We start from the raw sequence: 14,518 nt of genomic DNA, 5'->3' as shown, positions 1-14,518 counted from the left end.
ATGGCAGTCGGGGACAGTGCCTCTGGACTGGCAGACCGGGGTGGTGGTCCCCCTATTTAAAAAGGGGGACCGGAGGGTGTGCTCCAACTATCGGGGGATCACACTCCTCAGCCTCCCTGGGAAAGTCTATTCCAGGGTACTGGAGAGGAGAATTCAGCCGATAGTCGAACCTCGGATCCAGGAGGAACAATGCGGTTTTCGTCCGGGCCGTGGAACACTGGACCAGCTCCATACCCTCCGCAGGGTGCTCGAGGGTTCATGGGAGTTTGCCCAACCAGTCCACATGTGTTTTGTGGATTTGGAGAAGGCATTCGACTGTGTCCCTCGTGGCATTCTGTGGGAGGTGCTCCGGGAGTACGGAGTCGGAGGCCCTCTGTTAAGGGCCGTACGGTCCCTGTACAAGCGGAGCAGGAGCTTGGTTCGAATTGCCGGCAGTAAGTCAGACCTGTTCCCGGTGCATGTTGGACTCCGGCAGGGCTGCCCTTTGTCACCGGTTCTGTTCATTATTTTCATGGACAGAATTTCTAGGCGCAGCCACGGGCCAGAGGGGATCTGGTTTGGGAGCCACAGGATTTCATCTCTGCTTTTCGCGGATGATGTGGTCTTGTTGGCTCCTTCGAGCCGGGACCTCCAGCATGTCCTGGGGCGGTTTGCAGCCGAGTGTGAAGCGGCTGGGATGACAATCAGCACCTCCAAATCTGAGGCCATGGTTCTCGACTGGAAAAAGGTGGCTTGTCCCCTCCGGGTTGGGGGAGAGCTACTGCCTCAGGTGGAGGAGTTTAAGTATCTTGGGGTCTTGTTCACGAGTGAGGGAAGGCTGGAGCGTGAGATTGACAGGCGGACCGGTGCGGCGGCCGCAGTAATGCGGTCGTTATACCGGTCTGTCATGGTGAAGAGAGAGCTGAGTCGAAAGGCGAACCTCTCGATTTACCGGTCAATCTACGTTCCTACCCTCACCTATGGTCATGAACTTTGGGTCATGACCGAAAGAATAAGATCCCGGATACAAGCGGCTGAAATGAGTTTCCTCCGTAGGGTGGCAGGGCGCTCCCTTAGAGATAGGGTGAGGAGCTCTGTCACCCAGGAGGAGCTCGGAGTAGAGCCGCTGCTCCTCCACATCGAGAGGAGCCAGTTGAGGTGGCTCGGGCATCTGTTTCGGATGCCCCCGGGACGCCTTCCTCGGGAGGTGTTCCTGGCATGTCCCGCTGGGAGGAGACCCCGGGGAAGACCCAGGACACGCTGGAGCGACTATGTCGCCCAGCTGGCCTAGGAACGCCTTGGGATCCTCCCAGAAGAGCTGGAGGAAGTGTCCGGGGTGAGGGAAGTCTGGGTGTCCCTGCTCAGACAGCTGCCCCCGCGACCCGGTATTGATGGATGGAAGAATGATTTAAATCATTTTGAAACAAAACACTAAACATCCCCACTGGTTTAACATGCCATTTTAATAAATATTAAATTCAATTTTAAGTAGTAATCAGATTTATACAAATAAAAGAAAAACAAGGTACTAAACATACTTCTGCTAAAGTAAAGACATTATGTTAAAATATTACTTTTGTAACTCAAGTATCAAAAGTAATGTTCAACCAAAAAAGTAAATACTACAGATAATTACAAGTATGTTTATATTGTCTATTATAACTTTATTGATTACCAGATCTCATATTTTGCATTTTTCAGATGATCACATAACTATACACACACACATATATATATATATATATATATATATATATATATATATATATGTGTGTGTGTGTGTGTGTGTATATATATTTATATATTTTTTATATTTTTTAATTTACAGAAGGTAACAGTACATTGAAAGTTACAAAACCCAGAAAACACCAAAACAACACACAAAAAGTGACTTAAATTCTTAAATTACCAAATAAACATAAAACTATATTGCACAGATATGATATGAGGCTGTGGCTGATCTAAAATAATAAGGAATGAAAGAACTGGGGAAATAATTGTGTCACAAATTGTTGATAGATTTCTAAAGGCGAGTCTTTCTGAAAAGTTGCTCAAGATCTTCAAGAAACATTTCTAAAACTTTCACATTACAAATATTACAAACCCTCTTTATCCCCATGGAATTTATGATATTTGAGATAGTTAGATTATTCATGTCATCAGTTATACACTGATGACATGACTGATAAATTAGAATAAAATTCAATTAGGATTATCACAGACTATTTACATAACTATCATGGATACTCATAAAACTGTGTTGCTTCTTGGCCTCAAAGTTAAAAACTCTTCTTCTCCAGACCTTTGCATACAGGATGACAGCATTCATTCCCTGTTTTACCTCATTAACATACATTTTAAGTCTGCATTTTATATCTGTTTCCCATCACTTACATACTAAATAGGACACAAACCAGTGTTCCGGCTACAGCAAACCCGAAGACCATTTTTTTCAGGGAGTAAACTGAAACCAATCTTGGAGACTTCTCTGCAGACATCTCTGTGGGTAAATCTGCAGACAGACTCCTGATTCTCATGGGAGCAGGAGGCTGCAGCAGAGGCAGGCCGGCCTTCCTCTGCTCCTCCAGGGCTCTGACGAGGAAAGCCAGGGATTTCTTGGGGAAGACGGCCGGGGAGAAGAGGTTGCAGCTGGGGACGAAGAAGTGAGGGAGGTCGGCTCTGCGTGCGTGGTCCTCCAGAGCCCCGAGGAGGTGCAGGAAGCAGGAAGGAAGCTGCTGACGAGCCCACATGGAGTCGTTGTACCTGAGAGACGAGCCGAAGGGAAAGATGTCAGATTATGATACAGATTTCTATCAGTAGTTTTTATATTCAGTGCTACTCGTATCAATCCAAGCACCTGTCACTAGACTTTGTGCCGACATACTATTTTTAGGGCTGCAAACAATGTTTTCGTAATGACTGATTCATCAGCCATTTCCTTTTTCCTTTTCTTTTTCTTTCTAATGATTTGTCGTTTAGTAAAATGCTAGAAAATAGCTTGAAAATGGGGATCCGTAAGTCCATTATGATGCATTTATAAACCTCCAATAACTGATTTTTCTGGCCACTTGGGGGCAGCAGATTTGACATATTATTAATTGATATTGTGAACTTGCTTATTTACACATGCAGCAGTGACGGAGAAACACTATCATTCATTTGGAGTCGTGTTCGGTTCCACCTGATGGATCCTGATGGTCCAGTCACTTTTTGTTCTCTCCATTTTGGTCTCAACCAGCTCCTTAGAAAAATATTTGTTTCTTTAGCTGCTAAATGTTTCACAATATGCTGACTAGCTCGTTGGTTAAGGTGTCTGCTTGCTGTTTGGCTATTTGCAGGTAGTGTTCTGTTGTCCATAGCGACCAAAAACTGAGCTAAGAGAGCGGCGAGAGAGAACCCAAACAACGTTGTCAGCTACAAAATGAGCTGAAACTTGCAGATTCAGCCAGTGATTCACGTTTCCATTGTGATAGTAAAAATCAATTAAAGCAGCTTAACGTTGCCCTGTTCAGCAAGTACCAGTGTTACTGTTTCCAGTCTTGCTCTGATAATCCTGACACTTGGATGATAACAGAGACAGTACCTGTGGGACAGGGTGTGGAGGAAGGCTGTTTTCCCGTGGTACGAGCAGAGGTCCTCCAGTTCTTTGGGAAAACGTTGTTTCAGGCCCTCAATCAGAGACTTGAGGAGCATCAAGCACTGCTTACTGCCAGAGAGAAGACCGCTCATTAATTATTGATATGTGGATATTATGGATGGATTTTTTTTCTTGACATTGTTTTGTCCATACATGACTCACTCTTCCACCACATTACTTTAAGGTCTCCACAGCTGACAGGAAGATGAGATCAACAAAGAACTTTATGATTGTGATGACGGGAGAATAAAGTGACTCACCGGCAGCATTTGGTGGAGTTGCTCTCACAGCAGGTTTTCTTGTTGCCGTGGCTCGTGATGATTTTCTTCTCGATGTGGGAGAAAGAAATCCTCCAGCTCTCTGTCACAGAAAGACAGAACAACCTGATGTCAGCGTACAGGTGCACAAACACTCCCACTGTGGTTGTGTGTAAGATGAATGGCATGTGACTTAAAGCTGCCACTTACTGCTGTCCACAAACAACAGACAGAGATACGTTTCATTACCTTTGGCCTCCTCGCTGAGGTTTCGTCCTTTGAGCCTCTTTGGTACAAAGTAAATGGGTAAACTTCTGATTTCTTGGCGAATCTTCTTTCCCAGCCAGTTATCCACATCTGGGCCGTTACGGACAGCGAGCGGCCAGCCCTGAGAGGGATGAACCTCCATACAGGAACAAAGACAAATGTTACACCACATCATATTGATACCACCGCTGCCTTCACGTGAGTACACAACATCCATATAAATACTCATAAAATCTATTCTAACGTCTATGATTAAACGTCAGAAAGGATTTTCACTTTCTTTCATTCGTAGTCTGAGAACCAAAGATGGCGGTTGTTTTAAACTCTCCAGATTTTCTTCATCTCTCAGTTGTGTGTGTCATTTTAAAACTGCACGGACATAATGTTTACCTCCAGAGCCGGAACCACGTCCACAGAGATCAGCTCGTCACTGTCGGCTTCAGTCCTCAACAGAGACAAAGTCACAGCCGGAGAGTTCGGACGCTTCCTGTTCACCTCCCAGCGACAGCAATCATCAGGCACTTGAACCAGAGTAGAATGAAAACAAGAAAGGCACCTTTAATAGCTTGATCTCAAAACAACAAAGACAGAAAGAAGAGAGAGAAACCAGATGATTGGCTCAAGACAGTAACACATGACGATCCCACCTTTGTAGGTCTTGAGGAACTTGCGGATGAGGCGAAACATCTCAGTCAGGATCTTGCTGGATGAAAGCTGCTGATTCTCAAGAAGAAAGACTTGTACGGGGCTCCGAGTCGGCCGGGCAAAATCCAGGCGGTAGAAGAGGCCGCCGTCGAGCTCCGTCATGTTGAGGCGTGACGGCACCTGAAGCTTCAGCATCATGTCAAACTCATCGGGGTTGTGGATCTGAGGCGGGAGTACAGAGATTCAACACATGGACTCGGTGTTCAGACAATGAGTGTAACCGGTTTCAGGCAGGCAATCGTTTTAAAGTGATCAAGTGTGCAAGAAGAATATCTGTCGTAGAAAACTCTGGTGGTATTGTCGCCGTCAGAAAATATACCTTCACTCTCTCAAAGTAGCTGCCGGTGGTGAGGAACTCAGCTGACTGGAAGAAAGGCTGATCGCTGCTGCTCCTCAGGAACTTCAGCAAGTTCTCTCTGAAGTCGTTGACCACCTCTGCGGCCCAGCGGCGGTCCGTCTGCCGGAGCCTCAGGTCTTTGGCGCTGACTTTGATCCAGTTGGCCAGCTCCGCGGAGACGTCGAACAGCTCCTCTACCGCTCCTGGCGCCTCCTCTGTGATTCAATACAGTGGACATTACCAAGGAGACAAGATCAACAACTCCTCCTGACCTCGGAATGAATTACAAACAACAAGAAACAGTGCAAACAGGAAGATTCCAGGTGTTTTTCAGGTCTCACCTGCTTGTTGTTGCTGAACCTTCGGTTTCTGCCTTGCTGGAGTGAGGTGAGAAGGCGTCGACCTTCTTCTGGCGTTGTCTGTTCGCCTCATTGCTCCAGTCGGACTGCTCACACCTCTGTCCTCTCCGTCCATTTCTCACTCGTCTCAGTCTTAGATACCTGCAGACAACCAGAGGTGGAATATAACTTAGTATATTTACTCAAGTACTCAAATTTTAGGCATCTTGTACTTGAATCTTACAATTTGATACCAATTTCTACTTCTACACTAGCTGAAACACACCACTTAAACTTTTAGTCCGTAAGCACTTTATGATCAAATTGTGGGACATTAAATGTTGTAGTTTTATGGTGTAAAACCACAGATTTTATTACAGATCATTGGACCATAAACCAATTCTGATAACTCATGGACTTTGAAACGAGGGAACTACGTTACTACAGCTTTTAAGCAAGTTGTAATGATCTGAAACAAACCCATTCTTAGCGACCTCTTTAGGGGAAGGTGTGATGAGGGGTGTTCAGTTGGTCACAATCTGCGTCCACACTACCAGAGGTCACTAAAGACCACAAACTGCACCTTTAAGGGATTTTTTTAATGCAAAAAACATTTCATGGCTCCAGCTTCACAGATTAAAAGATTCATTATTTTTTCCTTTTTGATAATCTTTTGATAATCTTCATTAATTTTAAACAATAGATTATTTAAAATTGCTACAGCTGGTTAACAAAACAAACACTGGCTCAGAGTAACTGTGAAATGAAAAACCCTTTAGACGGTGAACATTGTCACTGTAAACATGATAGATATAGAAACTAGATTAATTTCTTGTATCAGTTCTCTCAACTACTGATGTCAAATTAATCTCATAATTTTATCTTTAACTCACCTGTGTTCAGGAAGCGTCTGTTGCAAATGATGACAGGGTGTAATGTGTGATAGCTGCTCTTCTCATCTCCAGCCACTCTCCAGTTTCACTTTCAGTTTCCGTGAAATGTAACCTGAGGATAACTTCCTCCTCCTCCTCCTCCTCCTCCTCCTCCTCCTCCTCAGTGGATATCTGTCCCTGGATTCACATTAAAAACACTTAAAAGTTAAAATATCAGGGGGTGTAAACTCCCTTCTTTAGAAAAAATGATACTGCCAGTTGACTTAGTCCAGTTATTATGCGCACACAATCACATTGGTCGACTACTTTGACCTGTGCATTCCTGTTTCATAACAAGACACACCCTTAAATTTCTTTAAACCCAGGTTACGTAAGTACCTGCCTGCTATGGAAGGTTGCCATTAAAGAGAACACCTGGTAGTGACGGAAGAAGTTCACCAACAGTCAGGCATGTACAATCACATCTGTTCTGATGGAGCCATCTAATTATATAAAATAATTTGAGAAGAAACACGAAATGGCTCAGCGCTAATGAATAATGTTGGGTTAATGTTATACAAAATGTGCTCTGTTCTACTCTTAGCTAAGCTTATTTATTTAATTATTCCACCTAAAGTCAATTAAAATTAAGTAAAATATCACACAAACATCATTAATTTAAGTATTAAAAGGCTAGATGTTGCCCTTGCACTCCTGTATGTAGCTATAAGCTAACATAAGCACGCTAAAATGCTCAAAATGGCAACATGAGCATGTTGATGTTGAGCTGGTGTAATGTTTACGATGCTAGTTTAGCATATTAGCATGCTAACATATTCTAGCTAGAACTACACAGAAATTATAGATGATACATGAGGCTGATGGGGATGTCATGTTATTATTAATATTAGATTATTATTCTGCTGTAGTATTAAGACCTAAAAACAGGAAACCACTTAGCAATTTTGCACATTTTGAATTGTTTTCTGGTTCGATGTCTAAAATAAGGTCTGTAGTTACAACAGGTTTAAGATATTTACACGCTTTGTTCTACAACAGGAAATACATCATCAAATGTCCCAGATTTCAATCAAAAAGCTCATGTTTGTTTTAAAAATGGCGCTTGCTAACAAGTGGCTAAAGGAGACGGAGGCTCGTCTTCTCACTTGTCCGTTTAAACTATTCTAACTTTACAACTTTTAGATTTATCAATTTCTAGAACACGTGTGGAGTAATTGTGTAGTAAGTTGATAAGTGTTGGTGACGATGGCAGTGTCTTCTGTTCTCCTGATGTTAGCTTTTTACTTTCAGTGATTTGATTTACACCTCGAAAGTCAGAGCAGTGGTGTTCATCTGTGAGGATTATCTCACTGAACAAAACACGTAAGTATCATAAACCTGAGCTTTTTTTGGTTAGCGTACAAAAATTACGACAGCACTCTGTTTGACCTGATGATGGGAACCAGTCAAAGTCAGGGGACCATCGGGGATTCGATCTGAACATGACATGAGAGTGAAGGATATTAAGGATGTTCACGCAATAGTACAAATGTCAGCCTCATGGTGGTTCAAGAGGACAAGTCCAGGGATTGCTTGTAGGTGTCAGGATCACCTGTGTCCAATGTAAGTGGCTGAAATGTGCTAATTTATTAGATGTTGAGATATTAATCTATGATATGAATCTCTTCAGGTTGTGGACAAAACATCTGAGATTTGAGATTTGAACACTGATCAACACTTTTCACCACTTCCTGACATTGTGACTGATTCATCACTGATGAATATAATGGTTAGCTGCAGCCCTGGTTTAAAAGGCATTGACTTTGTTAATGTGTCTCATGTTCATTCTGTCTTTAAACAAAAACATACATGGAATCACAAATTAGAGATGTAAGATGTCACAGGAACTTTGATATCATGGTTTTATAAAAAAGAAACAAAGCTGATTTTCTGTTTGCTGTAGTAAATTTCATGCCAATGGTTTAGTGGTGTAGTTGCAGCAACACAAGCATTCATCACACTGACGAATCCAAATGAAATAGGAAGTGTTCATGGTGAGTTTTGTGAGAAAATCTACAATCTCTTCATGCTGTGACAAGTGTAAGTAGAGCATGGCATGCTGGAGTAGAACCGTTAAAAGTTTGTGCTCTTGTGAAATGCAAACATTGCTTTTCTGGAGTTGAGAATAAAAATGAGTGAAAGACGTCTAAATATTGCCAAAAGCTGCCTACAGAGTAGTAAATGATCTTCAGAAAAGAAAGACAAGATTTGTGAAACAAGGAAAGAAACATCTTTACTTGGTCTGGTTAAGTTTTTTATTTCTTTGATTTCATCCTAATTCTCCTAACAGACAAGCCTTACTTTCCGACGGAAACTCTTGCGATGGTTTTTAATCAGCATAAGCCGGAAGACTGTGTTGGGATGAAGAGAGGATGGTTGCAAAGATGTCACTTTCTGTTGGGCATCCTGCATGAGAATTCATTTCTTTTTCTCTGCTTTCAGCGCAGCCTTAGTGACCTTTCCAGAGGTGGGGGCCTTCTTGTTGACGGACTTGATGACACCGACGGCCACGGTCTGCCTCATGTCACGCACAGCAAAACGCCCTGTGAGGAAGAGACGGACCAAAAAAAAAAAAAAGAGTTAAAGAGTGAATGAAAGGTAGCATTTATTATCAAGGAGCATACAGAACACAATCGAAGCTACTGATAATATTATTAACAAAAGAGGCAAAAATTTCCATCTCCATTCTTCATCGTTTGATGACCAGCTAAATAATCACAATTCCACAACCAAAACAGGATGTGGAAACATGTGAACCACGCTGGTTTGCCCAGCATACTTTTCCATGGCAAGTTTGGAGTGGTTGTACCTGTAGTGACAAGTCTCAGTGTGATCTGGAACTAACCCACTGTCTTCAAAACAAAACGGGCTGTAGCCGACGACTGTGGTAAATGAAGAAGAGAAGGCATTTTACTGACCCAGTGGTGGATAGTCAGAGAAGCTCTCGACACACAAGGGTTTTGAAGGCGTCAGCAGAGCGATGCAGGCGTCTCCAGACTTGACAAACTTCGGGTTGTCCTCAAGCTTCTTGGCAGAACGGCGGTCGATCTTCTCAGTGATCTCGCTGAACTTGCAGGCAATGTGAGCAGTGTGGCAGTCCAGCACAGGGGAGTAGCCTGCCGCGATCTGGCCGGGATGATTCAGGATGATGACCTGAAACAGCGACATTTGAGTGCGTTTAGAAAAGGTCAGTAGAGCCCTCCCTTCAGCACTAACTACAGGCACATCACTGCAGTTACTGCTACGGGCCAGCAGGGGTCAACAGATGTTCACGTTTACCTCAACTGGAATCCCTTTTTGGAGCCACACTAGAATCACTTGTGGAGTTTCATCACCTTAACGCAGATATTTATTTTATGAGATGATTATTTCAGCAGGACATTAACATTGAGATGAGTCATTTCATTCTTTTATCCCACTTATGTTATTGTTGGTTGGTTGTATGTGAGAATGAAGTAATAAATGGTGTAATAAATGAAGTAATAAAATACTGTTTTTTACACCAAGAAAAAAATGACGAGTGCCACAAAAAAAAAAGTCTTGTAAAGTTTTGTCATTTTCTGTTTCAGCTAAAAGGTGCATACAATATTATTGTAGGCAAGATGGCCTAGAGCAGACTGAGAGGCAACATTAGGTCAGTGATCTTAATTCACTGAAACCCTGAAACCAAACTTTTGTTTTGGTTTCACGTCATCTCTATGCTCCGCACATGTTTATTTACCTGAAATTCCCCTAATTCTTTTCAGTCTTAAATTCATCTTTTTCCATCTGCTCAGACTCACCTGGGCGATGAAGTTCTCAGCTCCAACTGGTGGGTCGTTCTTGTTGTCGCCGGCCACATTGCCTCTGCGGATCTCCTTGATGGACACGTTCTTGATGTTGAAGCCAACGTTGTCACCAGGGAGAGCCTCAGTCAGAGACTCGTGGTGCATCTCCACAGACTTCACCTCAGTGGTCAGGTTGGGTGGAGCAAAGGTGACGAGGGTACCGGGCTTCAGGACACCGGTCTCAACACGGCCGACGGGGACAGTTCCAATACCTGAGAGGAGAACCAGGGGCATATTTACTTTTTCTTTTTAACAGTATTTACTTTTGTGATAGACTCTACTGTGTCCACATGCAGCTCACATACTGTGCAACTACACTGGCATTACAATTACAAAGGGATGAACAAGGGACTGAGTTTCTCAACAGCTGACTTAGACTGTAATCAGGGAGCTTGCTCCTAATATCCAATGCTTTGTCCTGCAAGCATTTATCCATATCTTTCCCAAAACAGCTGGTAAAAACATAGGTAAAGCTAATCTGTCACTAGCATGTGATGAATAAATGACTTGAGTTGTCCTGCACACCCTTGGAAAAGTAAACTGGCTGTTCGGGGGAAGGTAAACACTGCCTGAGAAACGCAAAGAAACAAAATGTTCCTGCCGTCAAGATGCGCTTCACTCTCGATGTGCACACCCTTAAACAACCAGCACTGCTGAAGACAGTCTATCTGACGCAACCCAGGCACAAACGTTTACAGATGCGGTAATTTTTTTCAGTTTTGATCATGCAAATGAAAGGTCGGAACATTGTTGGAAATATTTGTTTTTTAGAAATCTGAATGCAGACTTTATAAATATTTTAGGACTCCACTTGCGTTGACTTACCATGAAAAAATGACTTGAGACTTGATCTGATCTACTTCTACTACTTCTGATCTATCTACAAATATGACTAACATAATAATATTCATATGAGTTAGATGTAGATTCAGGGGTCTACATGTAGAGATATGATTAAAGAAACATTTGTATTGAAGGTGAAGTCAGTGGTCCTTACCGCCGATCTTGTAGACGTCCTGCAGGGGCAGACGGAGGGGCTTTTCGGTGGGGCGACTGGGAGGCACGATGGCGTCAAGAGCCTCCAGCAGTGTCTTTCCGGTAGCATTACCTTCCTTTCGTTCAATGGCCCATCCCTTGAACCAGCTCATCTACAGAGACATTTAAAGAGTTCAGTTCATGTTCCCAGTCATCAGGTTTGAACAAGTTGAAGTTGTCCTTACCTTGTCGCTGGTCTCCAGCATGTTGTCTCCGTGCCATCCAGAGATGGGGACGAAGGCAACAGATTTGGGGTTGTAGCCGATCTTCTTGATGTAGGTGCTCACTTCCTTGGTGATTTCATTAAAACGTGCCTCGCTGTAAGGGGGCTCGGTGGAGTCCATCTTGTTGACTCCAACGATGAGCTGCTTCACACCCAGAGTGTAGGCCAGCAGGGCGTGCTCACGGGTCTGGCCGTTCTTGGAGATACCAGCCTCGAACTCACCAACACCAGCAGCAACGATCAGCACAGCGCAGTCAGCCTAAAATGAAGATCACGATCAAGAGTTGATCTAAAACACGATGAAAATGTGGTTTAACCTTGAGCCTGCCGTGTATAAACACCATCATTTACCTGGGAGGTACCAGTGATCATGTTCTTGATGAAGTCTCTGTGTCCAGGGGCATCAATGATGGTCACGTAGTACTTGATAGTCTCGAACTTCCACAGAGCGATGTCAATGGTGATACCACGCTCACGCTCGGCCTTCAGTTTGTCCAGCACCCAGGCGTACTTGAAGGAGCCTTTGCCCATCTGTGGAGGTCAAGGCAACAGAAATGGATGAGAAAAACTCAGAGAATAAAAGACAGGTGAATAAGTGAATAAAGTTCATGTAGATCCAAACACGGTGTGCTTAAGTGGCTTATATTTTAAGAGAGCAATTAATATATATTTGAGGCTGATTTTCCCTTATCAAATTACTTTTTTCATTTGTATGTTCACAAATGACTGGTGTATCTTTAGATTTTGCCTATTTTGCTTCCAAAACGCACCTTTATTGACATGTAGGCAAATAAGCGCATATGTATTTAGATAGTCCTATCCGCTCATCTAAGATTGGATAAAAGAAAGAAAAAGAAAATATAATTTTGTGATGCAATTTATCAACGGCGGAAATTTGAATACACTGTCTACACGTTCAAAAACTTACCCTGTTCACCTTTATATTGTGATCATACACACCTGTCTACAAATGTATCGAATAAAAGTCTCTTAAATACACCACTCTTTTTATGTTATGACTTTATTCTGAAGGTTTGTTTCTCCTGTTCATAATATAATTAATAGCCTAACTAGTAGCTTTTGTTTCTTTAAAACATCACAGAAATTGATTTCTTTGTGGCTACTGGAGGTATTTTCTGATTTGTAATATCAAATTTGTCCCTCTTTTGAAACCTCTGACTCTGAAACTGAAACACGAGTTCTTAACCTGGCTTTATCCAATGTTCACATCTAGAAATGTATACAGATCAGTGCATTTTAATTAGATAAAGCCTAAATTCAAAGGAAACTCCATACACTAAACTAATAGTCTTGATGAAAGAACTCAGTTGGGGAAGTTTCATTCAAAATGTTGAACTTATATCTCCCGTAAAACCAGTATTCAAGGAATGTAACGTTACTAGTATTTCAGCAGCAGGCGGCAGCAGCAGGCTGTCTTAGAACAAAGTGTCGACGGTTAGAATGGCCGCGCCCGTTTTCCCCACCTGTGACTTCACACTGTGGGCCTCATTGTGCTTCAGATACTTTGAATATTTGTTATAAATGTGAGTAAAGACATGTGGTGTCGCCATGACCAACCTCAGCCGCCTCCTTCTCGAACTTCTCGATGGTTCTCTTGTCGATTCCTCCGCACTTGTAGATCAGGTGGCCGGTGGTGGTGGACTTGCCGGAGTCGACGTGGCCGATGACCACGATGTTGATGTGGATCTTTTCCTTCCCCATTGTTGGTTTACTAGTTACGACCAACATGGAGAGGAGTTAAGTCGATGTTGACATTAAAACTTGAAGGTTTAAATTAATCTCACAGTTCATCCCATTGAGGACAGACTCCCAAATGGTTATTTAAAATCAGCTTAAGTAGATAGCTAGCAGTTAGCTAACGTTAACCGGTAATTAGCCTACGCCCTTTTAGCTTTGTCAAATTGAGCACGTGGGTGAGATATATCGAGGAACTTTAGTCCTGAGGACTCATAATTAGCAATGCCACATTATAAAGATACTTGAAGTACAAATATGTGACTTTTTTTTAAAACAATACAACTGCTAACTAGAATTTTAAATTAGCATACATAAACTGGAAATACCCCAGAACACAATAGATCACATGTACAGTACTTAAGTACAGAATGTGCTTCTGCTCCCACATTTCTAAGATTTTTATTTTTTTTTTCAAAATTAGGCTCCTATGTTCCCACAGTTCCTTTTTCACACATTTGTATCAGATTTTATCCCCCGTTCTCCCAATTTGGTAGCCAACCCTGTGGGAACACACTAACGACCCCCTTGAGTACAAGTAGCTTCAGCTACTTCCTCTATTGTATAATATCCTCAAACTAAAATGTAGATTTAAGATAATCCTTCCTAAATGTTACACACACATTTTAAATACGTTTCACAGGAGAACTTTTTAAACTGGTATCACAAAATGGAAGAAACCATTAGACCTGTGTGGAAGCCACTGCCAAGTATTTATTTAGCCATCACAAATCATACATCTTAGTGTTACTGATTTCAGTGTAATGTAGATACTGTGCTCATATGTCAAATCTGAAGATATAGGTGTTTAAACTCACCTGGTCAAAGGGCTTTGGAGGTGGTGGATGGAGGATGTAGATGGAGGTGCTGGACGGCCGTCGTCTCCTGATCTGTCAGTACATTCGCTTGCTATTTGTGTGAGAGGTAAAGTCAAGGCACGCCTTTTCCTCCTCTTCCTCCTCCTCCTGTGGATCTGCTTTAACAGGAATTTGCGCATCAAGTTGAGATAGGCCTCGCAAAAGTCCATCCCCTATAATCATGTCTGTTCAGTTCGTAAAGTCGTCCTTGGTCAACCAGTTTTGCCAGTTTGTTCTTGTTTGTGATGTTCTGACACTCCTTAAAACACTCTTGTCTCACCTTTTAAACCTTTTATGTCTTTCATGAAAACCTTTGTAGCTCTCTAACTAGTAGCTACTATTTTCTTACTATATATATATCAAAAAACA

The 14,518-nt window shown here is 42.5% G+C and overlaps 2 protein-coding genes across 3 annotated transcripts; both read right to left on the bottom strand.

Annotated features, from left to right (window-relative positions):
* Positions 1-1,733: 1,733 nt before the first annotated feature.
* On the bottom strand, positions 1,734-7,152 carry LOC119015120 (cyclic GMP-AMP synthase). 2 transcript variants are annotated; one of them, XM_037090815.1, is made up of 10 exons: positions 6,414-7,152; positions 6,001-6,103; positions 5,524-5,682; positions 5,165-5,397; positions 4,788-5,007; positions 4,531-4,661; positions 4,123-4,276; positions 3,877-3,976; positions 3,563-3,685; positions 1,734-2,742 (listed from the first exon to the last, which is right to left on the bottom strand). In XM_037090815.1, exons 3-10 carry the CDS (start codon positions 5,654-5,656, stop codon positions 2,370-2,372), a joined length of 1,467 nt encoding a protein of 488 aa, XP_036946710.1. In that variant the 5' UTR covers positions 5,657-5,682; positions 6,001-6,103; positions 6,414-7,152; the 3' UTR covers positions 1,734-2,369. The 2 variants fall into 2 exon arrangements, with proteins under 2 accessions (XP_036946710.1, XP_036946701.1); XM_037090806.1 differs by lacking the exon at positions 6,001-6,103 and having other exon boundaries at positions 6,414-7,151.
* A 1,532-nt stretch (positions 7,153-8,684) lies between these two features.
* LOC119016624 (elongation factor 1-alpha-like) lies at positions 8,685-14,334 on the bottom strand. Its single transcript, XM_037092649.1, has 8 exons — positions 14,111-14,334; positions 13,116-13,269; positions 11,889-12,068; positions 11,500-11,796; positions 11,277-11,427; positions 10,235-10,491; positions 9,371-9,605; positions 8,685-8,995 (listed from the first exon to the last, which is right to left on the bottom strand). The coding sequence occupies exons 1-8, from the start codon at positions 14,317-14,319 to the stop codon at positions 8,871-8,873; spliced, it is 1,608 nt and encodes a 535-aa protein (XP_036948544.1). The 5' UTR covers positions 14,320-14,334; the 3' UTR covers positions 8,685-8,870.
* Between the last annotated feature and the right edge of the window lie 184 nt (positions 14,335-14,518).

Source organism: Acanthopagrus latus, chromosome 3 (genome assembly GCF_904848185.1).
Source record: "Acanthopagrus latus isolate v.2019 chromosome 3, fAcaLat1.1, whole genome shotgun sequence".
Lineage (NCBI taxonomy): Eukaryota > Metazoa > Chordata > Actinopteri > Spariformes > Sparidae > Acanthopagrus > Acanthopagrus latus.
Note: the sequence above shows the minus strand (reverse complement) of the source record. Positions and strands in the feature narration are given on the sequence as shown.